Source organism: Sorghum bicolor, chromosome 5 (assembly GCF_000003195.3).
Source record: "Sorghum bicolor cultivar BTx623 chromosome 5, Sorghum_bicolor_NCBIv3, whole genome shotgun sequence".
NCBI lineage: Eukaryota > Viridiplantae > Streptophyta > Magnoliopsida > Poales > Poaceae > Sorghum > Sorghum bicolor.
The window spans coordinates 62,567,067-62,594,275 of record NC_012874.2 but is presented as its reverse complement, the minus strand read 5'-3'; the positions used below and the strand labels follow the sequence as shown (position 1 = coordinate 62,594,275).

Sequence of the window (27,209 nt, the reverse complement as noted above, 5' to 3'; positions counted from 1 at the left end):
CGACGACCTGCGGCAGGCACGGCCTGTTGGACATATATACACCTAATGCATGCTTTGCATGTGTTTTCTCTCTCTAAGGTTGGGTAGAACGATCTATAAGGCATTCACAATGCAGACTCTATCATAGAGTCTAAAGTTATTTATTACCTCGAACAATGTGGATTTAGAGTCTAAATAAGACTTGGAGTCTTATTTTTTTTACCTCTTTTTTTCAATAAATATGCTGCCACATCAGCAAAATATCATAAATAATATGTAAATAATTGTCTTGGACTCTGTGATAGAGTCTTGCATTGTGAGTGCTCAGAGCAACTCCAACAGTTTTGCAAATAGGTTTGACATTCTTGTTTTTTGCCAAAACTCTCCAAATCTCCTATCCAACAGTTTAGCAATTGGGTTTGACATTTATAGCAAGTTAGCAAATTCTCCTGCTTTCTTGGCATTTAGAATAGGCTTGGTATTTTGCATGCGCGTGCTTTTATAGCAAGCCGACAACCTGATGCTTCTTCGTTGATCTTCAGAACTAGTAGAATTTTGTTTTTGCCAAGTCAAAATTGTCAAACACTTGGAGATGTCATTTTTGTTCTCTCCCTATATCATTTTGGGAGTTGGCAAATAACAATATTTGCCAAATAAAATTTACAAAACTGTTGGAATTGCTCTAACGAACAGTTCGTTACTATCATCAGCATTCAACTCCTCGTACTTTGTGAATAGGATTTTCTCCGAGAGGCATGAGTGTATGTTACAAATCCTATGGAAATCAACACATAGGATAGGAAATTCTATGAAAATCCTATTAAATTGTAGTAGTGCTTTATGCCAGCCAAACCATAGGATAGGAAACTTTCCATCACCAACAATATTCCTCCAAAATTCCTTAAAAATCCTGTGATCCATAGGATCCCTGAAATTAATTATGCTTACGCGAGCACTGTAGGGCCGGCCTCATGCATGAGAGGGACAGCGCTTAGTCATAGCGAACCGAGCAAAGCAACGCATAATTCTACATGAAATGGCAACAAATTAAGGAACTAGAATTTTGGTGTAGCACAAACAAAATTACAAGCTAAGTAGAGCAAAATAACCACGCACACATAGTAATTTATACAGTAGTTCAATTTAAGAACATCAAACTGCGAGAGCCGAGAGGAGACAGCCATGCATGCATGGCAACACCTGCCTTGTGCTAGCAGTGGCAGCCGCAGGGATAACCATAGGCGGCGCTCGTCGTCCCCTGTCCTTTCTTTGAAAAAAAAATACATGAATATAGTGCCATTTGTAAATTTTCTCAACATAATGAAGTTGTTCAATATGGTCTGAGGTATATGATTTGAAATGACCCCCACGTATTTGGGACTGGGCCCAGCCTCCAATTTAACAACCCACTTGGGCGCACTTAGGGCCCGTTCGTTTGAAGGGGATTGGTTTCCTGAAAATATTTCAGGCGGAATTCTTATTCTAATTTGAATAGGTTTTGTCAACTGGAATTATTCCTGGCCAGATTTCAGCTTAACCGAACGGGCCCTTACTGTGACGCTGGCTCTGAGGTTGTCACTGTCTCTGTTATCCTGGACGTATTAGTCAGGTCATGTTTGGATGAAAATCTTGCACACGCAGCTGCAGGCAGGCAACAGATTCGACCCCAGGCGCTATTTTGGCTAGGCGCCGCCGCCTCCTCCACACTACTATGAACCATGGAGACCATCGGTGCCGCTGCCCTTACTTCCCATGGTTGCGCCTGTATGGAAGATTTTTTCAGCTTCTTAATTATGGTGGTGGGTTCCACCATGCCGGCGACCGTGAGCATCCCCAGGTGACTCTCAAAGCTTATTGAATCAATACCTGGATATATCAATGTGGCACACATAACATCTCAATTTTCTTTGGCGTATATATTTGCCATAGACAGGGATGGAAGGGCAAAATTGGGTAAAAAAAAAGCAATAAACTAGCAAATTTTTGTAATGCAACGCGCGTAAAAAGGATGTGTTTCTTACCACAAATACCCGCGACGGCCCCAAAGGCTTTAGTCTTTTGTTCACTCTTGATCCTCATTATAACCCGCTGAGAATATTGTAGAAACAGATAAACAAGGCAATCAGTGGACACAACATCATTATCACTCATTAGACACGAAACAGGTCCTGATGACAAATGGAGTTTCACCACATAAAGGCATACGCTATACATAAACCAAGTGCTCACACATGAAGAGAAGCGACACAGAAGAGCAAATGAAATCAAGCCTGAAGATAAAGGTATATGCTTAGGGTTTTATTTCGCTGACCAAGATGCATGTAATAGCGCATGGTTAGATTTATGATAGATAGCCATACTATTAAGAGCGAAATTCTAAAGCGACTACGGTTATCTATAGTCCCATTAGGTTTAAACTAACTTTGCATATGCATTGGACCTAGTAATGTGAGGAAGCAAGTGAAAATGCTTTTCAAAATATTTTTAAAAACCTAACTCTGTAAGGTGTTATGTTCAAGTTAGAACACATTTTTAGATTTAGTTTATTTGAAAAGCATTTTAGAGAAGGAATTGGTGCATGTTTTCTACACCCATGGGAAATATCTGGTTCCTCTGTTAGGGAAGCACCAGAGAAAAGGTGCCAAATGCTAACTGTGTAAAACCACACATCCAAAATCTGCTTATATGGCCTAGCTCCACATATGGAATGGGCGTGCATACACGTAGCACCTCTCTTACACTTTCATCTTGGTATAAACTTTTTATGGTTGTAATCCAAGTTGGTTGTAGAGTCATTTTGTATGTTGTAATAACCATCTAAGGTTTGTTTGAAGATGCCTTGCTTATGTCATCGTAGGAGACTTAATTGTTCAACTTAGATGAAGTTTGTTGCTCCCGTATTCTTTGTTGATGTATTCTTGTTAGAGTGTAGTCTCACAATACTCCAGAATGTTGTTTATCTGGTTTTCTTCTTGAGTGTTACAAATTGTTTGTTGGTTGGCTTCCTTTGGATTTGCACCACCTAGGCTGACGCCAGTGCCAGATAAAAGGCGGTTGAGGACCTATGTGTGGGAGTTTTAAACATATGAGCATTTTCGCCAGTGGTGTTGGTGAACGTGTGGGCGTGTGGGGGGTGGGGGGGGGGAGGGGGTCATCGGTATTTTCTATGATGCCTCTGTGCTCTCGGGTGTCAAAACTGAGAGGTTTTTACCTCACAAGAATAGTATGGTGTTTACTACCGAAGAGTCACTAGAGAAATGACATTGACTGATGAAAATTCCAAGGGTCGAGGAACCTACCTTAGGGAGGCCACTAGAAATCTCTACAAGTTACTCCACCAAATGAGGACCGTTAATCTTCACAAAATGTACCAAATGAGGACCGTTAATCTTCACAAAAAGTCACTGGTGGTGGCATTTCTGGTGGTCACCGGAGTTTCCGATGACCTTGAAAACATGCACCAGCAGCTCCCCAATGGCTAGTTTTCTTTGGAGGCCTGTAAATGGGGTGCACTCATCCTTTGGGCATCTCTTCAACATTCTTACAAATACACATATACCCTAGAGGAGTTCAAGAACATTTCCCTCTCACTTCTTTGCATAGAGTTTAATTTAGAGTGAGATTGGGAGAGATATAGTGCATTTCTTAGAGAGTTTGCATCTAATAGCACTAGTTCATCATTGGAGCTACATATTTCTTGTCATTCTTGATGATTGCTGCACCTAGACAGCTTGGAGCAGCGAGGTGACATTGAGCACTATGTGAGGATTGTGCGGGGGCTCGAGTGGAGTTGATTGTGAGGAGTTTTGTGCCCACTCCTTGGGAGATCGCAAAGGGCAACTTTAGTGGAATTAATGTTCAAGGCTAGATGGAGTGTTGGTTGACTAGCTTTTTACGGCACCCACATTCAGGGTCAAGCTAGAGTAGTTTGCTTATCACGTGAAGAAATCATAAAGAGACTCGCCTCAATGAGGATGTAGGTTACTGGCAAGCAATCAACCTCGGGGATAAATCTTTTTCTCACTTGTCCTATTGGTTTGCTCATCTACACTTGTGCCTTAAATTCTTGTACTTAAGCTAGTATAGTTGTTGCTTGTGTAGCTCTAGTTGTAGTGGTAGCTCTCTAGTTGAGTAGTGTAGCTAGATTAGTTGTTTTTTCTTGCTAAGCTCAACTTATTTAGTTGCTAGCTTCTTGATTGTTCGATTGCTCTAGTAGGGGTGTGACCTTGTTACTAGAATTGTTTGTAAGACTTGCATTGGGGTGAATTAGGCTAGACAAATTAGTTGCTATCAGGGTCTCTTTTATTCTAATCACTTTACCTAAGAGTTGTAGTTTATAGGAGAAATTTGTATAGGGTATTCACCCCCTAGAGCAGATCCTTTCAACTACACATGTTATAGGGAAATTTGACACGTTAGGTGCTGTAGTGCAAGCTGAATGTATGTTAATGCCTTTGTAGCAACTAAGAGTGCTATATATGATCTAGACTACATATTCTTAATAAAATCAAAAGAGAGAATCTAAATAAGCAATGTATAAAGCAACTTTGGTAAAATTAACATCAAAAGTTAAAACACTTAACATCTAATGTTGGCTGGAACGCGAGCTCACAGAAACCAAGTAAATATGTTGGATGAAATGGATCATGACTAGAAATGGGGTAAACACACGGACATAGAATAATTGACAATTAACTGATAGAACCACATAAAGAACAGGAAGTATTTATATAGAGGCATTAGGTTAGGAAGATATTAAACAATAAAAGTAATTAACATATTTGGGCAACAGCTTTTAGACCAAGTTTGTACAGTACCTTTTCGAACTTCAGTTCGGGCTTGTTCGGATTTCTGTCGACTGCATTCTGAATTGCAGCCTTTGCAGCCTCCACCTCCTCAGGCTTTGCACGTGACAAAACCATGTCTACAACGACATTCTCAAGTGAAGAGAGATTCTCTAGGCCAAAGCCGGAGTTGCCAAACTGATCCATTGATTCCCGCACAGAAAACTTGAGGGTTTGAAGCTGTTGCATGGCTCCTTCCGCAAACATCACAACCATGTAGTTATTGTAGATTTCAAACTTGGTTAGGCACAAGAATGGATAAACATTGCTGATGACTAATAACGCTTTTTGTCTGCTTTCTGTAGTTTCCTTCACTGTTATCGAAAGATGAGAAAGTCGTGGTATGTTCCCAAGGATCTGAAGGTCCTCCAATCTCTGTGTTAGCAGGGAGATACGCATGACGGAGAGGGAACAAAGTGAGGACATCCATCTTGGAATGGAGCATATGGCACAAGGTATGTCTATTGTCTGAAGCTGTTGAGGCCCTGGTGGTGATAGCTCGTCATATCGGGAACCTATGTCAATACTACTGACTGTTCCATCAATATGTAGGTACTTTAGAGAAACCATGTTGGACAACCAAGTAAGGAGGGGCTTCTCATACCTTTCATCCCACTGGGTAAAAGCCAAACTTACACGCCTCAACTCAGTCAGTCCACTCAGTATATCCAGCATGATTGGTGACTTCAAACTGATATATCCAAACGTATCTGTTTCAGGTATCACCACACCAAACCGTAGGTAGACAAGTTGCCGCAACTGAGCAAAGGTTGACGGCAACTCCATTATATTAGTCTTATGAATGTCTAGCACCTGCAAGAACTTTAGATTCCCGATCTCTTTTGGGATCTCATTAATACCTTCACATGGTAGCCTCAAATACCTAAGGTGAAATAGGTTGCAAATATCCTTAAAGTGATGATTACTCACTTGTGCCTCAATTAAGTCCAACTCACGCAAGACTGGAAATCTTGAAATCTCTTGAAGTATATTGAAAGCTCCACGAAACACACTAAGTGACCTAACATGAGAACAGTTCTTATTTCGCAACCTTTTGCCATCATCTTGGCTGCTGGTGTGGAGAGATAGTCGGCGGATCTTATTTGGTAGATGCTCAGGCTCCTGAGCTCCTAATTTTGTTAGGAAATGCTGCTCATTTGACAAAAATGTTATGAGATCAAGTACCATATCATGTATTTGAAAACTACTTGCCTTCTTACTTTTATTGTCAAATGTTGGCAGAATCAAACTTCTGTTAATTAACTCATGTACATAATCCTCACCTGCTTCAAACATGTTCATCCCTTGTTTTATTACAACAAAACCTTTACCTATCCATTTCCATACCAAATCATGTGTCATGATCTTATAATCCTCTGGATACAAACTTAGATACAGCAAGCATGTCCTAAGGTGTAGCGGTAGGTCATGATAACTAACCGAAAGTATTCTTCTCATGTCAATTACATCTGAGCTTGTATTTTCTAGTCCAGAACCCATAGATTCGCACACCTTGGCCCAATATTCACTTGTATTCTCTGTTTCCTGCTTACTGGCCAACATACTACTGATCGTGATTATAGCTAAAGGAACACCTCCACATTTCCTTAAAATGTTCTTAGATTCTTTATCCAATTCCTTTGGAAGACATCTGTTTTCATTACCAAATATTCTGAGGAAGAATAACTTTCTTGAGTCACCAGCTGAGAGAGCCTGTAGTTTATAAACACTGTCTGCTTGTTGGGCGACATCAAGAATGCGAGTGGTTATGATTATTCTGCTCCCACGTCCACATTTGTTCAAAGCACGCAAAATATTAGCCCACACAGATTTGTTCCATATGTCATCAACAACAATAAAGTACCTATCAAGAATAGCATGGGACAACAATGTATCAGTACTTTCGTAGAAAAAACAATGTATTAGTAGTTTAGTACAGAAAAAGTCTGCCCAGTTATATATGATTATTCTTCAACAACATTATTCAAGATGAATCAAATAAGGCATGTATATCTACAAATAATTTTTGTTAATTCATATTGTATTAGGTCAATAGTCAATATTCACTATATATATCTAGTCCAGTGACAGAAAATAGCATCACAAAATGTAATGTGTTACCGTGCCTAACATGTGATGAATGGAATGCTTTTAATGAGTTTAGACTATGAAAGATCATTTTTGTGTCGTGTTCCTGCTACTCAACAATAATGGTCCCACTGGAACAAATTAACATGCTGCTAAATTACTTATTAGTCCCCCTTTGGATCCGCCGCTGCACATGGGCCCCTCTACCTTTCTTTACTCCACTTCTTGCCCAGACCGATTGTGTCTTCTTTCTCTTCTCTCACTCAGATCCAAAAGCAACATGGCAGAAAAAGACTTGTTACAACTTACAAAACCCACGCAGTCTTGGCGCCTACAACGTGACTTGAGAAGGGTTTCTTGGGAGAACTAGGTTTTCTCCATCCACCTTGTTTCTAGTAAGATTTTTTGTTGGAGTCTGATCTCGATTCCCGTTCCCATCCCACATTTGTGTCCACATTGTTTTCTCCATCAAGAGCCTAGCCAAGATTTTCTAGCCTGCTAGTAGTCCATCGCCACAAAAACTAGGGTTCTAGGATGAGGCGGCTGCATCTCTAGGCGCCATCAATCCAATAGGAGACAATGTGATTGGTCTATTGTAGGAGATGAGCCAGTTAGAGATGGAGAAGAGTATTACGATCAATAGTGCAAAAGAGATTAGGAAATGGGGGGATCCATATGTGGTGGGGAAGGTGTTGGCAAAAAAATAGTCTAGACACATGCTCTTGAACTCTTGCTCTGGCAAATCTAGTGTCTTATGGGAGTAGAGCACAAAGATCTAGGAGAGAATCAATTCCCATTCACCTTTCTATAGGGTCTAGGGAAGAGAAGGGCTCTTGACAGACCATGGAGAATCAATTCACATTCACCTTTGGTGATAATGGTGGAGTTTGATGGTGCCAAAACTATTGATGATATGGGTAATGATCACTAGGATGCCTCTAGTGCTGATGAATAAAGCAGCTTGTGGTGATTAGGGAGATGACATGGGATTTATTAGAGGTGGACGCAGATGTTGATGATATGGCCATTGGTTAGTACATGTGAATTAAGGTGAAAGTTGGATATTCGTAAGCCATTGATGAGGGGGTTACAATCGACCATGGTGATGAGTAGTGGGAGAATATGATGTGGTGCCCTTTATAATATGAGCACCTCCCAAATTTTTGCTATACCTATGGTCTCATAGGCCACACATACTACATGTGTGAAGTGATCCTAGAGAAGGGTGCAATACTATTTAGTAAAGCTATTGCCCAAACATCACAAGAAAAAAGGGTAGAGAAATCCCAGAGGTCAGCTTGACCAATGCGTTGCTTGGATTGAATCAAAAAGTTGCAAAGCATAGCATTACAATAGGGTGGCTGCTGCTTATATAGAGTAGGGCCTCTACCAACTACTTAGCATATTCTTGCATAAAGCACGATGCTCTAGGCTACTTAGTTGCCAAGGACATAATCAACTTGAGGGCCAAGGAACCCCTAATGCAGAAAGTAGAAATGCATAAAAGTAAGATACATGTGCTAGCTTAACTCTATCAATCTCCCCCTTAAGCCTAGCACTTGGTGACCTTCTTCAAGCCAATCCTCTCCCTCATCTCTTGGAACTTGGTCTTTCCTAGGGACTTGGTGAGGATGTCGGCTAGATGATCTGTGGTGGGAATGTAGTTGGCCTAGATGCCCCCTTCTTCCAAACAGTCCCTAATGAAATGGAACTTAGTCCTGATGTGCTTGCTTCTGTCATGGAAGACAGGGTTCTTGGCCAGCGCGAGGGAAGACTTGTTATCCACCCTTAGTTCCACCACTTCCACCTTCCTACCTAGGAGCTCCTCGAGGAACCTGGATAGCCAGAGAGCTTGGGCTGCAGTAGTTGTGGTGGCTATGTACTTTGCCTCACAACTTGACAAGGCCACCACTTCTACTTGATTGATTGCTAGCTAACCAAGCAATTGTGCAGGAAGAACATTTTCCCACCGATGTTATTGCTTGTGTTGACATCATCAGTGAGGTCGCTGTCACAGTAGCCGATGAAGCATGCAATGTCGGGAGCCTTTTTGCAGTGGAGCCCGTAGTTTAGGGTCCTGGCCACATAGCGAAGCTTGTGCTTGATGGTTTGCTAATGCTCCTCAGTGGGCCATTCCATAAATCAACTCAAGTACCTGACCACGAATGCTAGGTCCAGCCGAGTGTGCACCAGGTACCAGAGGCTGCCAATGAGCTGCCAGTAGTGTGTAGGATCCACCTCCTCTACCATGCTCTCATGACTGAGCTTCAGCTTCTCTTCAATGGGTGTGGCGACTGGGTTGCAGTCCTCCATCTTCCCTAGCTTGAGGATGCGCTATGCATAGTGAGCTTACCGGAGGGTGATGCCCTTGGCATCCTGATGCACCTTGACACCAAGGTAGAAGGAGAGAAGGCCAAGGTCTCTCATCTCGAACTGATCCTTCATGGTGGCCTTGAAGCTTTCCACCTCCTTCCACTTTGCACTGGTGATGATAAGGTCATCGACGTAGACGCCGAGCAACAAGACAACATCCATTGCCATGTCGATACACCACCGCCTCATGCACACCCTCCTAGAAGCCCATCTTCTTTAGCGTGGTGTCCAGCTTTTCTTTCCAGGCATGTGGTGCTTGTCTCAGCCCATAGAGGGCCTTGTGCAAACAGTACACCTTCCTTTCTTCTCTAGCGATGGCAAAGCCTGGTGGCTAGCACACGTAAACCTCCTCCTTGAGGTCACTACTAAGGAAGGTAGACTTCACGTCTATGTGGTGCACCTTCCAGCCTTCTTGCGCCGCTAGTGCAAGGAGAACACGCACGGATTCCATCCTTGCCACTAGTGCGAAGACATCTTCGAAGTTGATGCATTCTTGCTGGATGAACCCTCTCGCCACCAGTCTTGTCTTGTGCTTGTCTACCACCCCTTCTCGTCCTTCTTGAGCTTGAACACCCATTTGAACGAGATTGGTCAGTGTCTAGTGGGTAGGTGCACAAGCTCCTAGGTCCTATTCTTCTCCACCTCCTGGAGCTCCTGATCTATGGCCGCCTCCCATGCTGGATCACCATTGGCTTCCACATAGCTGGTTGGCTCGCCTGTGTGCATGAGGTGGAGCTAGTTGTAGAGTTGTGGAGGTAGGCCTAGAGGGGATTGGTCACCGATGATGCTCGTCACCATGCGGTAGTGGAGGGGCTCGTCATCATAGAACATGTCAAGCCAATCCTCATCCCTCCAGTGGTGTGGCATGTTCGACTGATGGTGAGGAGGATAAAGTTGCTGGTGTGGACTCATCGGTGCTTGGGATTGGTGTCACCTGAGACACGAGAGCCACACTGTCTTCTGTCTTGGTGCTCTGCTACTCCCTTGGAGCTAGAGTCAGCGAGTGTGGCATGGTCGGAGGAGAGCTTGGCGTAGAGGATGAGGACATCGCAGTGCATGTCCCCTCTGCTCCATCTTCCTAGAAGTGCTCGACGATGAACTCCTTATCCACTAGAGATTAACTCCCTCCTTCTTTGACCCCATCCCACCCACGATCTCCTCAAAGATGACATCACACAAAATGCACATGCGCTGAGTCACCGGGTCAAGGACTCGGTGTGCCTTGGCATCGTCAGCATAGCAGATGAAGACATCGAGATAGCTATGGTTGTCGAGCTTCTTGAGCTAGGATAGATCCTTGGTGAAGGCCACACAACTGAATGTGTGTAAGAGCCCTACCTCCGGCGTCTTGCCATGCCAAGATTCATATGGCGTTATGCCCTACAGTGCCTTGGTCGATGCCCTATTTAAGAGATGAATGGCAGTCACCACAGCCTTCACCCAGAAGTGTTCCAAGAGTCTTCTTTGCTTCAGCAGCACTTGTTCCATGGCAACGACTATCTAGTTTCTCCATTCCAACATGCCATTTTGTTGCGGCGAGTAGGGAGTGCTCTAATGGTGTTGGATGCCCTCCTCGACGCTGTTCGATGTGAACTTGGCGACAGTGAACTCAAGCCCATTGTTTGTGCACAACGTCTGTAGCTTCTTCCCACTCTTCTTCTCTACCATAGCTTAGAGATGCTTGATGGCATCTGCAGTGGCATCATTGGTCGTCAGCAACACCACCCACATGTACCATGTGGCATCATCGACCATCAGTAGGAAGTAGCACCTGCCACCGGGAGTTGCTGATGTGATGGGGCCACATAGGTCTCCATGGATGAGCTCCAGTGGATCTTGTGCATGATACTTGGCCTCAGACAGGAACAGCGTGCGGCGGTGCTTGGTGATGACACATGTGTCATAGAATTGGCTGACATGGTTGATCACTGGCAGCCCGCGTGCCATGCCACCCTTGGATAGTTGGTGAAGATCATCAAAGTGGAGGTGGTCGTACCACTCGTGCCACCTCCAGGCTTCATCTTCTTTGCGAGCGGCGAGGCAGAGCAGCTTGGCCATGTTGATGTGGAGGACGTGTAGAGGTGATTGGCACCATGACGAACCTTGATGAGAAGCCGCTTGCATTGGTCCCAAATCCTAAGAACATCATCTTCAATCTCCACCTTAGACCCTCCTTTGTTGAGTTGTCCAAGACTCATGATCAAGTTTTGAAGCACCAAGCTGTAGTACACACCATGGAGTACCTGGTGCTCGCTGTTCTTTGCCTCAAAGATGATGGAGCCAATGCCTGAGATCTCCACCTTTGACTCATCACCGAACTTCACCATGCCTCTAGCCGTCGTGTCTAGGTCGGTGAAGAGCTTTCGATGTCTAGTCATGTGATGGGTGGTGCCACTGTCTAGGTACCAACCATCGAGCTTGTTTCAGCCGTCAGAGTTAGTGTCGAGGAAGGCATGCGCCTGTGGCTCCTCAACATTGAACTCGGTGTTCTTGGCATGAAAGGAGGAAGCTTGAACCTTGCCACGGCTCTCCTCTAGATCTAGGTCCAAGAACCCATGCACGAGGAACAAGGCATGGTCCTCCTCTACTTCTGCCACGTGCGCAGTGCCACCATGCTCCCGGTCATGATGAGGATAGGGGCAATCATGTGCCTAGTGGCCAGTGCGATTGCAATTGAGGCAGTAGTCATCGCAGTTGGCCCAACTATCGCCGTCGGTGGCCCTTGGCTTGTCTCCACCGCTATGATCTTCTACACAACCATGATCGTCGCCCTTGGCCTTGCTCTTATTGATGCCATGCGGACATCGACGTTGATCACCTTGTTCCTTGGACGTCCTGGACACCTCCTCCTCCTTCTACTTGTTGAAGGCCCACCATTGCTCGGTGGTGTAGAGGAGCTTCCCAGTAGTCGACTCTGCTTCTGATGCGTGCTCGCTATCCTGGACCGCCAAGAGATGCCCAGTGATGTCCTCGATCGAGAGCTGCCTGAAATAGAACTAAGTCTCAATGGAGAGCACCATCTGCTCATACTTCTTTGGCATGCACTAGAGGAACTTCTCCATGGTGCACTCCTCATCGAGATCAATGTCATCGTTGCATGCCATCTGCTCCAAAAGGTTGGTGAGGCATAGCGCAAAGTCCTCCACATGCTCCCCTGGGTGAAAGGCAAGAGCTTCCCACTCACCTCGGAACTACTGCAGGGTGGCACGCTGAACGCGCTCACCGCTGACGTGCCTGGTCGTGATCGCCTCTTAGGTCAGCTTGGAGGTCGCCTTGTTGGCAATGGTAGTGCCCAACTCTGGTGGGATGGCAGCACAGAGAGCCTTCAAGGTACACCAATCATCCTCATACTGCATGTCACCGTAGCGGACCACCTCCTAGAGTCCTTGTGCTAGAGCTTGACCTTCATCAGCAGGCTCCACTCGTGGTAGTTGGAGTGGGTGAGCTATGGGCATGCGTCGCTATTGTCGTGTAGACCTACACCACCAGGGAGTGTCCGCGGCGTTCATGACAGCACTCTAGGGATGGCGACATGTGATGGTGGTGTTTTAGGCTGAGTGAATGTCCAGCCAATCCTGCCTCCTTCTTTAGCTCCGCACATAGAGCGGCGACCATAGCCATCGTAGCCTGAGCCACGGCTGCCGCTGTAGCAGCACAGGCGAGACAAGCCTCAGTGCTATCAAGATTGACGACCTTGTCGGTGAACCGTTGCTCTTGCTCTCAGTGGTTGCGGCAGCCAGACACACTCTCTCAGTACAGTTGGAAGCCATGGAGAACGCAGTGGATAGGTAGGGGCTTTTCTAACCCTAGGCTCTAGATACCAATTGTTGCCCAAACATCACAAGCAAAAAGGGTAGAGAAATCCCAGAGGTCAGCTTGACCAATGGTTCGCTTGGATTGAATCAAAAAGTTGGAAAGCATAGCATTACAATAGGGTGGTTGCTGCTTATATAGACCAGGGCCTGTACCAACTACTTATTTTATTCTTGCATAAAGCAAGATGCTCTAGGCTACTTGGTTGCCAAGGCTTCTCATGATCAACTTGAAGGCCAAGGAACCCCTACTGCAGAAAGTATAAATGCAGAAAAGTAAGATACATGTGCTAGCTTAACTCTATCAAAAGCTTTATGGTACATACCAGAGAAGAATAAGTTTGGGGAGGAGTTTAGAGTCTGACAAATGGGGTAGAGGTAGCAACTTCCATGGAGGAATAAATCGAGTGGGATGGGTAGCAGTAGCTTTGGAGTTGGGGAAGTGGTAGGAGGAAAGGTAGTGATGGTCATAGCTGGTAGAAGGTTGAATGAGATGGGGGTAGAAGGTAGTGAATAATGGCTAAGATGAGGAGGTCACAAGGCCTCTGAAGATAGTGAAATCTGTCTCTACCTCAGGGATTAGAAAGAAAGCTTTATTCGTATCCCACTAAGCCTAGAGATGTCAGGGAATTCACTGGTGATGGCTTGGGTTCCAAACAGGAGGTAGCAAAGGCTACAAATGATATGGTGAAGGCTTTGCCATTGCAACAGGAGGCAAGCTTACACATGAACAGTGTCATGCATGTGGAACATGATGAGCACATTCTCATTATAGGCTTGGTGGCGGATCTTTCTTAGAGTGACAAGTGTCTACATTCAGGTAGGTACATTGTGACAGGATGGGAATGTGCAAGGAGGAGGGTACCATTTCCCTAGGAAGATGAAAAGGATAGAAGAAAAGATGGAGGGAATGGTAGTGGATGACCAAAGGTTGGTGAAGGTTGGAAGGAGAGAGGAGGGAGCATATAATAAATCACCAAGTTAGTGGGGCCGATAGATTGGTCCTGCAGGAATCAATGATGATCTTGACTTTGAACTTTTAGTGGGTGGGAAATGTCGTGATAGTCCCAAGTCACGGATGTTATTTTCATGTCAGAAACAAGAATTGATGAGAAAAGATTGGATGTGCTGAAGAAGAAGATGGGTTTGGCAAATGCAGGTGTGGTGGACAATGAAGGAAGGGGGCTGGGGAAATGCTGTGTTATGGCAAAGGGGTGTCAATTTGATTTTGCATAGTAGATCAGAGTACCTTATTGACATGGAGGTCTTGGAGACTGGTAGAGGCAAATGGAGGTTTATGGGTGTGTATAGGGAGCCACAATCAGAGATGAAATATTTGACCTGGGAGCTGTTGGAGATGCTCCACTCCCAGAGCACATAACCCATGCCATGGCTATGTGCAGGGCACTTGAACGAGATTCTATTCCATCATGAAAAGGAGGGAGGCAAGCCATGCCTTCGAACATGCATGGATCAGCTCTAAGGTGCATTGGATAGGGAGGTGGCAAACCTAGAGTGGAGGATGCAGTTTTCCTTGGTACATATGAAGAATGGGTACCTGTAACACTCCAATCATAGAGGGTCTGAAGGAGGTGGAAGCAAGTCTTAAGGATTCAAGCACCAACATGTTGGGTGACTTGGAGAAGAGATTACAAAAAGCAAAGAATGAATTAGAGAAGTGGATGCATGAGTCGATAAGTGATAGCTCAGTGGGTTGAGAGACAGTGAGATACAAGGTGGATAGACTAGAAGAGCACAATGGTATCTATTGGAAGCGTGGGCACACACTAATGATTATCTAAGAGGAGATTTGAAACATTCAGTTGACTTAGGGCACCTTTGGTACAGATGCTCCCAACTCTAGCTGAACTTAGGGCACACGCTGCTGAACTGTAGCATCACTGTAGCACAGCAGAGCCGGAGCTAGTGGAGCTAAAAATTGTAGCTTCACCTACTTCACCCTTTTGTAGTTCATTTGGCACCTCAGGAGCCAAAATAGCTCCACGCTATAGTTGCAAATAGTACAACTAAAAGGAAGCCTTAGACTAATCTCAGTGGGAGTTTCATTGTGTTTTATTTACATCAGTAATATAAAAAACTCGTTGCTGATTTGATGACTTGTTAGGTTTGATGATGAACTAGTCAATGTAGTAGATTTGATGACTTGACATGTTAATTATGGAGAGAGATTTTTATTGAGTTTCATCTAGATGAAACTCGTTGCATTGAGCAACAAAAAACTGACATGACAGTCTTGATAACTATGTCATGAAACTGGCCTTAAACTTTATAACTTTTTCCACCATAACTTTTATTGAGATCAAGACATCTAATGACTCAATGAAACCTGGAGACAGAAGATACGACCAAACTTAAGATAAAAAACCATAATGTTATCTCCTAACATAAATTGTCAAATTGCTCTCACGGAACAGAATTTAATGTAAAATTCGACGTGCACCTAAAAAAAAAGAGTTTTGCTATTTATCTGTCACCAGTTTTTTTTGTCTTTTAATCTGTCAAATTATGGGCCGTTAGATGTGCTTCAGGATTGCTATGGTGTTTTTGGGTGCAGACTCCCCTAACGGATTCTAAAACTGGCAGCAAAACCCGATAATGCGCTCACCGATTTGTTTCTTATCGTTTGCCGCCTCCTTTCATTTTGCCAAATTGCCTCTCCCTCTCTGACGTGGCTCCGCGGGGTGGTGGGGTGGACTGCTGGCCGCAGACGGCATCCTCCGCCGTGGTTGTGCGGGTGGTGGGCCGCCGAGGATCTTCTCTACCGCAGCTCACAAGGGGCAGTGGAGGGTGGAGCACGGTCATATTCGCTTAAGCTTATCTGCCGAATCTACCAGCCATTTAGCAGTACTCATAAGAAATTAGTGAACAATACTTTCAGCCATGACTTTTCACAGGCCATTGTTACCGCCATCGCCAACCTCATCTGCTGCGGTCGTGTGGGCGGTGGGCGCCCCTTATCTCCTCCGCGGCAGCCGCGCGGGCGATGGGCGCCACTTCACATGTGGCGACGGCCAAAGGACCATCTGCGCTGCGGGTCATGCGAGCTTTCATGCGCTGGCCCCCTTATACTTAGGTCATTAGGCACCCCGTCCTTCTCATACGCGCTGTTTCGCTGACTGGAGCAATTCAATTTGTAAGTGCCTTGTTGCTTATTTGTTTTTTTGTTCGTTGCTATAGTTGTTTTTGTAAGTGTATTTTGTTCTAGCTGATTCAATTGGCATCTAGCTGATTGTAACACTCTAAAAATTGTTTTCTGGAAAATAGAGCTAAAATAATTTAATTATGAATTTTTGTGCTCATCAATGTTTTAAATAGCGCGCTATTTTTGCGCTATAGTGTCGCTATAGCGGCCAGAATAAGTCGACGCGAAGCTATACCTCATTTTTACGCTATCAGCGCTATAGCGCGCTATAGCGCCGCTAAACTGAAATAGCGCCATAGTACCGCTATTTGCTCGCTATTGCTGTTTATCTATGATCATGTTGTCATGCACTTATTTGTTGTACTGTGCTTATGCACTTGTGGTTATGCACTATACAGTCATGCATTATGATTATGAGTTAGTTATGTATTAAACATTTAAACTGTGAAACACCAGTGATTTGTGATTTGTGATTGTGAAATATGATGGTTGCTTGAACTTGTTGTTGTCTATTATATAATTTGCCTGTTTCCAAATAAATAGCGCGCAGCGTGGATAGCTACAGCACGCTGCTGTGTACAGCAGCCGCTATAGCGGGGCTATAGCGCCGCTATAGCGTTCGCTATAGCGCAAATAGCGTCTAGGATAGGAAGATGCTATTTTCTATAGCCCGCTATTTAAAACATTGGTGCTCATGAAACATAGAAAATAATATTCTTCATCAAAATAAAATTTATCATAGGGTGTAGCAACATTTTTGTGCACTCATACTCCTGTATTTTATTTATTGTGCTAAGTGTATTTGAACTCAAAATTTAAAATAATTTAAAAGGATTTTTGAAATGAGTTCAAATGGCTTTTGGAATAAAAGAAAAATGAAAGAAAACAGAAACTTTCCCCACCTCTGCTTTAGGCCCGTGAGGCCCAGCTAAACCCTTCCCCTTTCTTCTTTCCCAGTGGCCCAACCGGCTCCCCCTCTCCCCCCTCGCCTCGGCCCAGTCAGCCCCTGGTTTTTCTCCCTCACCCGCGCGGCCCAGTAGCAGCTCGGTCCGGTTTGGTCATTCGACCCAGCGCACGTTCCTCTCTCCCCTGGCTGACGAGCGGGCCCATGACACCAGTCACCGACAGGTTGGCCCCACACGTCAGTGTTATCTCCCTCCTTTCCTTTCTTCTCCAGCGTGTTCGCCCCAGACTCCATCACCGAGCGGAGCTTGAGTCCGATTCTTCCGGGATTTGGTGCAGGGATTCCTAAATCAAGCCTCTATAAAGCTTTGTGGTCTCCCCGCGCACTCCCTTTTCCATCCGCAATGTTTGCGAAGCCCTAAGTTCGTGTTCTTGCTTCGTTTCGGATCTCGTCGGAGAAAAAGGAGCCCCTGCTGTGGCCTCTGCCCCCTGCTGCGTCCCGGGCACCGAAAATCGTGTGCCGCGTTTCGGTTGGAGGTTGTGAACCTCCCTGCACTTCCAAACCTCGGTTATTTCCCATCTTTGTCGCCCTACTAATCGCCGAACCATGCAAGGGTGCTTCCGTCCGCCGTTCCGGGTTGTCCGCCGTCGTTGTGCCTTCCCCGATCCCGCTTATGCCTTGGTTATGTCCGCCGTGCTCTCCTCTTGCTCCCAGCTCTTTTGGTTCCTCAAATCATGCCCTAAACCGCCTGCTCGCCGAACGCCGGCGAGGAGCTGAGCTCCTGTCAATGGCGCCGCCGCGCCGTGTTACTGTGCGTCGCCGGCAGTCCCCTTCTCGCCCCCTCTGTTTAATCCTGACCATCCATTCGAGATTTGATGGCCCATAGAGGCCGATACCCTTTCGGCCTGGAATTTTGCTAAAGAGACCCTGACGTTTTTATATATCAAACCCGTAGTCCTTCACGTAGTTAGGAAATACATTTTGTCGTTTTGAAAACGTAATCTATCTCGGGTTACTTCAAAATACGCTTTCTGGTATTTACTAAATTGCCACTGAGTTTCTTTAGGCCATAAAATATTCTTTTGAACTCCGATTTGACCCGTTCAAATTGCATTGGATTCGTATTAATGAGTTCTACATGCTAGTAAACTTAATTCACCAATTTGAAACTTTTTAGTTTCGTGACCTTAATTAATTAATTACTTTTCTATATAAAATCTTAGAAAATTCATATCTTCTCCGTTTTAGCTCCGATTTTCATGATCTTTACGTCTGTGAAATTGTAGCGACGCGTCGAATTGTTTTATAAACTTTTGATGCTGTTTTTATATGTTTGGTGTACTATTCTAATTGTAGCCTTGTTTGCTTGGTGTATGTTGTCTTCGATTATTTGTATGATTGATGCTCGATGATCTAGTTTAGACGGAGAGCATTTTTTGGTGATCAAGGTCAGAGCTTTGGCAACAAGTAGGACCAGCAGAGTTAGCAAGATCAGCAAGAGCAATTGGATCAAGGCAAGTATAACTTGGGACTATCCTTGTTACCTATACACAATTAATACAATATATTATATGCATATGTCCACCTTGATGACCTTAGTAAAATCATAGATGATTGTTATCCTGAATTCCTTGATACCTATTGGGATATGCATTTGGGTAGTTTTTGCTAGTGCTTGATTATTAATCCATGATCTTGTAACATGAATATTTGGATATACAATAAACAATAAAATAAGCTTTCTAGCAATTTGAACATAAAGAGTGGAAAGAACTCTGGCTTTTGCTAGATTGATCTTGACCCTCCATAAGGACTTATCCCTTGGCAAAAGCTGGGACAATTCTACAACCATGAGGGCTATATGGCTCTGGCTTTAGTCAAGTATGAGTAATTTTTCTAGCTCGTTAGCGGTTAGCAGACCGTGGATTCCTGCGGGTGAATCACATGGACTGACTAATGAAACCAAGCAGCCCTAACTTGTTAGACGAACCTTTGAAAGACTTCATAGTGATCCCTGCCGACCTTCCTTGGTAGTGGGTTAAGAGGTCGACGGGCCTCGGGCGAAAGGGTAAATCATGACTCATGGATAAAGATGTACAACCTCTGCAGAGTGTTTAAAACTGGTATACTAGCCGTGCCCACGGATACGAGCAGCCCGGAAAACTGACAGAATAGATGGACACTGATGAACATGATTAATGATGATAAATGATGGTTTATTATGTTGTTTATATGTGTTATTCTTAAATTCTTGTATACACTGATCATGTGGCTATGGGATTAATTATGCTACCTTGATATTTGCTATCCAATGATTAAATATGCTATCTACATATAAAAGCTAATTGCAGTCAAACCAGTGTCAACTAATGAGCCTCATGAACCCCTGGTTATACTTGTTGAGTACGATATTTGCTCACTCTTTCTATTTCCCACACTTCAGGAGATGTTTTAGGCTTGTGATCAACCAGTCAGTTGGATCCTGTAGAGTGAAGTTAATACCCTAAGTTTGGAGTTGTCTATCCGCTGTTTGCTATCAAAGGTTATCTGTTTTATGCTAAGTACGTTATATATATATGCATTGTCTTTTGATAATACCCTTTATTTGTAGCTATATGTGAGATTTGATCTCTAAAACTCACATATGGTGCATATCTGGTTTTGTCCTTAAAATTGGGTATTATACTGATTTTGTAAGTGTATTTTGTTGCCAAGTATATAGTTTAAAGAAAAGGACTAGGAGGTATTAGAGAAAATAACCAAACAAACAATATATGCCATGTAGCTGATTCAATTGGCAGAAAAGACAATTTCGGTTGATTCAGTTACCAACTCTGCACATAGTTATGCTATCAAGTGTAGTAGTTTAAGAGGTAATCCAAATTTTTTTAGCCATCTATGGGTGACAATTATAGAGCATTACAGCATGGGCTTGCAAATGTTTTTGTATATATGCATTTTCAGTAGGCATGTTAAGTGCCTGAATGTGCATTTAGTTAAGATCTGTGCAATTTTTTTTGAGTGTGGCTCATTTGCCTGAAAGGTGCATGATGTTAATTAATAGTGTGTGACTTTACATAGAATTGGTTGTTTTCCCTGTTTTCTGGCACACACAACTTCCCCTACATTGACTGATCCTCTTGATTTGGCACCTGATTCCATCTTTAATTTATTGCTCTTAGTCTCTTGCAGTTATTCTATGCTTTTGCAAGTTCTGCATTTTGATAATATAATACTGTTTGGATCTATCACCTGTAGTAATTTCTTGATGCCATTTCTGGGGTTGTCAAAAAGGTGTCATCCCAAAGTACAGTTTGAAGCCTCTTTTGTTCCACGCTTGTCTGAGCTCCTTGGAGTTGAAGTATGCTAAGATTTGACATCAACTTATTTTGGTATCTGCTTTCTTTTAATTATTCTAAGGGCTAGAATATGTGTATAAATAGCTTGTGTACTGCTTTGCCAGAAGCGGGGTTATGCTCCTAAAGAATGTAGATCATACAAGGAGGAAGAGAAGAACGACCCGGAGTTCGCTAAGAAGCTAGTATTTGTTGCTGACCTTTTACGTCAATGATGCTTTCGGCACGGCACACAGAGCTCATGCTTCAACCGAAGGAGTTACCAATTATTTAAAGCCTGCTGTTGCTGGCTTCCTCGTGCAGAAGGTAATTAAATGTCATCCCTGCTTTATGTTTTATCTGTAATTTGTTTCAAGACAATGGTGTTTTCTTCAGGCGATCGCTATGAAGCTGGCTGAGCTTACAACCACAAAGGGTGTCAGCACCATCTTCGGCAGTGGTGATTCTGTTGCTGTTTTTTGAGAAGGCTGGGTTGGCTAGCTGACAAGATGAGCCACATTCTGGAGCTTTTTGCATTTTTTATTGTGACTATTTTCCACTGTCTTCACATGGATCTGACTCAGTCTATGGTTGCATGCACATCCCAGGCAATGAATCGTGAACACTGTTTGACACTCTGTGTGAGTTTGTCCCTGGAATGCAAATTGCTGTGGCTTTCCTGGTACGGTAAGCAAGTTCTCAGTTTAGCAGTTCGCTCATTTATGTACATTTCTCTCTCTCTCTCTCTCGTGTGTGTGTGTGTGGGCGTGCGTTTGTTTCTTTGGTGTGATTGTTTTTATTTTCTGGGATTTATTTTGGGCTATTTGTGGGCCTTTCTTTAGGTTTCTCTTTTTTTTTGAATGTGGCAGGCCATTCTGGGTGAGTTTGAGTGTGTCTCTGTTTGCGTGTTTTTTTTATTGTGTGTGTGTGTTTTGGGTCTGTGTGCGTGTGTATTTGTTTTTCTGTGTGTGTGTGTGTGTGTGTGGGTGTGGGTGCAGTGTCGACAGTTACTGGTGTGTATGGTACTTTTCTTTTCTTTTGAGGGCCCCAAAGCTATTTTTTTTCGGTGGGTTGTATTTTAGTTGCTGCTGTTGATTGATCAGCAGTAGCAGCAAATGCAGCGCTAGTGGTGTGTCTTTGTGTGTGTCTCTCTTTCTGCGTGTTTTTGTCGGTTTTTTTTTGGTATTCTATTTTCTGGCTGTGATCTGTTTTTGTGGGCTTTTTGCTGATGTTATCCTTTTTTTTTGGTTTTAGTAGATATGCATTTCTGTTGTTTGAGCTGCTCTTGCCTTTTTTTTCCTGCTTTTTGGAGCTGCTGTGCTGCTTCGATTGTGGCTGTGGCTGCTGGTGCGCTGCGATTTGTGGTTGCTGGTGTTGCATCGGCTGTTTCTATGTTGTGTGCTGCTGCATCGATCGGTTGCATTTGTTGTGGCTGCAGCTGCGGCTGCTGTGCTGTCAAATTTGTTAGCGGTTTATGCTGATTTGAGTTTATTTTTTCACACCTGATGTTAATTTTTCTATGTTGAGTTTTGATAGGCATTAGTTGTCGTTTTGTAGATCTTGTTCGGTTGTTGTTGTCGCTGTCTAGGAGCACTGACGATGCAGGGAGCACAAGGCCGTGGCCAAGGTCGCAAACAGTGGCCCTGTGGTGATCTAGTGGCCCTGTTACATTTTTTTTTTGATCCAACTGTGTTATCGGGCCATCCACGGCTTTGGTTTCTGTTTTTGACCTTTCACCTGTGCTCATTCGTGCATAGTGCTGCTTGCTCCAGATGAAGTCACCCACCTGGGATTTGGGACTTGAGCAGAAAGGAAAATTTCAGATCTAGTTAATATTTATGAGTATTGACATTGGTTAATGTTATTTGGTTCGTCTTGCCTTTGACATTACTTCACTGCTGTAGTAATCGGTTAGAGTATCACTTTCACAAAGTTGTAGTAGATTTTATTTAGTTAGCTAGATAAGTTACTCTGATGGCAGCACTATTATCTTAGAGGATACATAATGGAGTATTAAAGAATTGCTTCAGTCCTGTCAAGTCACAGTCGAACAATATATATATTTCTAAGTAGAACCGTAACTTATATTAGTTCTGTAGATTAATAAAGGGGTTTTGCTGTGGTACACCCAAATGATAGTGAGCCATTCATTTAGTTAAATCGAATGGCTAGGAGGTAATATGTTAGAATATATACTTATATAATTTTTCTTTATACAATAGGATAAATTAGAAAATTTTTAGATATAATAAAGATTCTTTCCTGATCTAATTAATGCATACATGATCTATTGGACATGATACATCTTTTTAATCTTTGCAACTTTAGATCTGACATAAATTACCAATGTGTCCAATTGGTATAAACTACTTTTATATAAGTAACCCGTGTAGATATATCATATTTTAGTTTCAATTTGAATGTAAATATAGATGTTGATGTTATTGTACGTTAGTTAGAAATGAATACATCAAATTTGCATTCGGATATATGATTTAACATATAATCCAAGCAATCATTGGTTGCTCGAAAATGTTCAAAGAACCAAACTTGGGAAAAAAAATTTAGATGCAAGCAAAAAAAACAAGGCAACGTATCATATGTAACAGCATCTCCAACAACTTGGTAAAATTCATTTGTCAAATCTTGAGTTATAGCAAGTTGCTAATTTGTTTAGCAAAAGAAAAAAAGGATGTGTCTCCAATAAGTTGCTATTCTCACTTGGTAAAAATAGAGGATGACAGATGGGACCCGCTCACTTGGTAAAAGAATATGTGTCTCCAACAAGTTGCGCTCGGGATAGCAACTTGGGATAGCAACTTGACAAATCTCAGCAGTAGAAACCTCTGGATAGCAACTTGGGAAATTTAGCAAGTTGAGATAAGGAGTTGTTGGAGGAGGATTTTTATGCTTTTAGCAAATTTGGTAGGATAGCATGTTGAAATACCAAGTTGTTAGAGATGCTCTAACCCAGCTTCGTGTGCAACTTATGCAACCACCAATTAAGGCCACATGATCTAGATCCAACATCTGAGGTTTTTTTTCACTTAAACCCCTCCACCTGTGGGTTTAAATCTAACTCGTGTGTATCCAAATAGGAGGGTTTAGGGCCTGTTTAGATTTGAAATTTTTTGGCTCAAAGAGAAAAAAATTTGTAGAATTGGGGCCCGGGAACTAAACGGGTCCAAAAAATTTTAGGGCAAAAATTTTAGGCTGCAACTGTGCACGCACTCCTATGGAAGCCCACCAATGACAACTGCAAATGCATGCAACCCAAATTGTGTTAGAAATTTTTTTGCCAAACTAAACACCTAAAATTTTTCGCGTATTCTGACCACAAAAATTTTTAGCACTTTGGTCAAAAAATTTCAAATCTAAACAGGGCCTTAAGTGAACAAAACCTCAGACGTTATCTAGATCCTGTGGCCTTAATTGGTGGTTGCATAGGTTGCACACGAAGCAGGGTTGCATATGATATGTTTTAAAAAAACAATAGTTAAACTATTTAAAAAGGTTTTTACAATTAAAATTTTAACGACATGAAAAATTAGGAAAGGGAGGATGCGTGCCTATAGGAAAGGAAGGGTGGCCCGCTTGCTTTTCTGTCCCCGTGAGGGGATTTGACATATTTTCCTTTCTATTTCTAGATTAATTAATCAACTAACTAATTAAAGATCTAAAAAATGTTATGGCTTAGATTTATTTGAGATATTACCTCCTACTAAATAAAGAGTGTACCATAGAAATGGACTCAAGTTTTAATTTTTCCTTGTGTTCTCTAGAGTATATATCAAGAATCACATGATGTGTTTCTGCTGCTCCTATTCTGCTTGTTCAACGTCATGTACTGATCAAGTCGGTTTCAGTTTGTTGGGTGAGCAGCAATAACAGTGATTTGCGCTGATATCTCATTTTGTTTAGTGGCCCCTTTCAATCTTTCATGCTACACTAAGTGGCTTTGTTTAATATTTTGCCATCCTACTAGTTGCTTGAGCTATATTTGTACTCCCTCCGTCCCTTTTTAATTATCGCTTGCGCTTCCCAAAAACAACTGCCGACAATTATATATTAAAAAATATTAATATTTATAATACATAATTAGTATCATTAGAAAGATCTTTGAATCTAGTTTTTTAACAAAATTATTTAGAGATACAAATGTTGCACGTATTTTTTATAAATCGAGTCAAACTTTTGGCACGCACATCAACGACGACAATTAAAAAGAGACGGAGAGAGTAGTTCTCAGTAGCTTGTTTGCTACTAGAGATTTTTATTTGATCAAGCTTTACTCCCCTCATTTAATTTCAGACTGCAACCCTTTTATTTAGTCACCTCTAAACTTGTCACATGTAGTTCTGTAGTTGTTTCTCAAGTGTGTATGGACCGATATGTTTAGTAGTAGTTCTTCCTACTTGGAAGAAACCATTATGCTCAGTATGACAAAGGCTTGCCCACATATACACATGTAGATCTGTCCATTTCGTATGACAAGTCGTACAGTTGTTTTTATGTGATCATTCTCGTGCCTTGGTTTGTTAATTCTCAGCAAATGTTACAGGTTCAAGGCCTTAGGAAAATTACCCGGTTTTGGATCTTTGTTTGATTTGCGTGTTGTAAACTCTGGTGTCGCTAGCTGGATTTGGGCTATATGAGCTATATGAGTTCTGTAATGCTGAATTTTGTCAGCTACTTATCTGTAATTATGTCATGTTTTGTGGGGTGGGTAAAACATGTGTTTTCTGACAGAAAGCAACAGTATTATGAGTTCAGAGTCGTGAAGCAACACTGTTTTGGTTGCTTAATTCTGTTAGTGGATCTTGGGTTTGGGAAACCCGTTATGGGTTGTTGTTTTGGTTATATTGGATTTGACAGATTTTTTTTGTTTAGTGTCTGTCAGTTTTTGTTTGGTGAGCTGTCATGTCTTGATTGGCCCAAATCTGACAGATTTTGACTGGATAAATCTGTCAACAGTTTATCTAGATAAACCCAAAATAAAAGGTAAAAACTTCTTAAGAGGTATAAATAATGTAGTCCAGAGTGATTGAACCAAAAGTTTGTCCAGTGAGTTACTGGGGCCTTAGCTATACTTGGAGACTAATTAGGACTATATGTTTTCTTCTGATAATAAAAACACCATGTAGGCTTTCTACCAAACTGGAATCAATAAAAGAATAATAGCAAAGCTAAAGGTGTAGTACTCATTCAAAAAAAAAGCTAAAGGTGTAGTAGCAATCATACCTTTTATTTTTAAGGAGGTATCTCAACTCGTTGATTAGTTGAGTTTCATCCCACATTTCTCCCTTGATGTTGTTGTACTTGTCCTTATCAAGTTGACGGAGCATGCTCTTGAAAACCTGATCCATTCTCGGGTCAAGAGATACAGAAACAAATGCTTCACACTCGAACTGAGCTTTCAGCTTCTTATACACCTCGTTCGCAAGAGTTGTTTTGCCTAATCCACCCAAACCAACAATGGAAACTATTTTCAGTTGCTGATTTGAGAGGTCATCTTCTTCCCTTAGCATTTTTACTACGTCCATAACCTTCTCTTCGGTGCCAATGAGCTCTGAGGCCCTTTTGTGCAGCGCTGATAGGCGAAGGCTGTCAACACTTGGGCGAGTAGCCTTTGCGGTGACGATATCAATCTTGTATCTGTCATGACGCTCACTCACCTCCCTGATGCGCGTTTTAATGTCTCTGATATCGGTTCCGATCTGTCGGCGGAGATTGACCTTGGTCAGAAGCTTAAGGCTTCTGTCGATGAAGCCCCTGAGGCCATGGAGCTGCTCTGGCGCATGGTCGATGCGCACAAGGAATCTGTCGATGTTGTCTTCGAGGTCGTAGGAAAGCTCCCGGACCTCCCTCACCCAAAGGTTGACTTGCGCGTCAGGCTGCTCGTCCATGGGCGCCGACGAGATCTTAAGAAGAACAGTCTGCATGGCCTCTAGCTCGGCTTCGAGAAACATGATCTCACCCCTGACGCTCTTCTGGAGCTTGTACTCCTCTTTGAGGAGGTCGCCCAGCTTGGGCAGGAGTGTGCTTATGGCTCCCGTCGCGATTTCCATGCTCGCTCGCCAGCTCGGTTGTTTCAAATTGAACCTTCCTGTTGCAACACCTGCTAATAAGTTGCAAGCTACAGGCGGAGAGGCAGCAGCCGCCACACTCTCGGTGAGAATGTGAGATTTGCGAAAAGACCTGGAAAATCGAAGGATAGAACCTTTACCTGCACGCGCACGGGACTCGTCCAGCAAAGCGAAAGGGGTCGTAATGACGAGACGGCGAGGATAGACATAGACCTACGGATTGAGAGTGAGGAAAGACGACTGAACCCTCACACTCTTGGGCAGGTTAAAACTCCCCAGCTTGGCCATGGCGAGGATGGTGATCATGGGCTCATGGCACCGTGACTACCTCCATGATTGCCTCATACGGCCGGCCGGCGAGACCTGCATATAGAAATAGAATTGAGGCACCACCATCAAACAGCAGTAGGGGGGATTTGTTGGGCAAAATACACAAGAACAATACAAGATTCAAGCACGAAACCTCATTTAGCAGAGGTCGTCGAGCGATTGACAGCCAAGCCCAGATCTGAGATCTCCGAAAAGGGGAAACCACGGAAGCAAGGAGATAAGGGCATACGGTAGGTGAGGCAAGGCCTGGCCGAGTCTTCTTTGGTCAAGACTTACTCACTCCACTGATGGGCTC

General features: G+C 43.2%; 1 protein-coding gene across 2 annotated transcripts; it reads right to left on the bottom strand.

The window, feature by feature from the left end:
- LOC8059348 (putative disease resistance RPP13-like protein 3) lies at positions 1,008–27,209 on the bottom strand. Of its 2 annotated transcripts, none has more exons than XM_002449647.2 (6): positions 27,048–27,209; positions 26,725–26,947; positions 25,740–26,634; positions 4,797–6,687; positions 2,001–2,067; positions 1,008–1,845 (listed from the first exon to the last, which is right to left on the bottom strand). In XM_002449647.2, the coding sequence occupies exons 3-6, from the start codon at positions 26,564–26,566 to the stop codon at positions 1,529–1,531; spliced, it is 3,102 nt and encodes a 1,033-aa protein (XP_002449692.2). In that variant the 5' UTR covers positions 26,567–26,634; positions 26,725–26,947; positions 27,048–27,209; the 3' UTR covers positions 1,008–1,528. The 2 variants fall into 2 exon arrangements, with proteins under 2 accessions (XP_002449692.2, XP_021317192.1); XM_021461517.1 differs by having other exon boundaries at positions 25,740–26,604.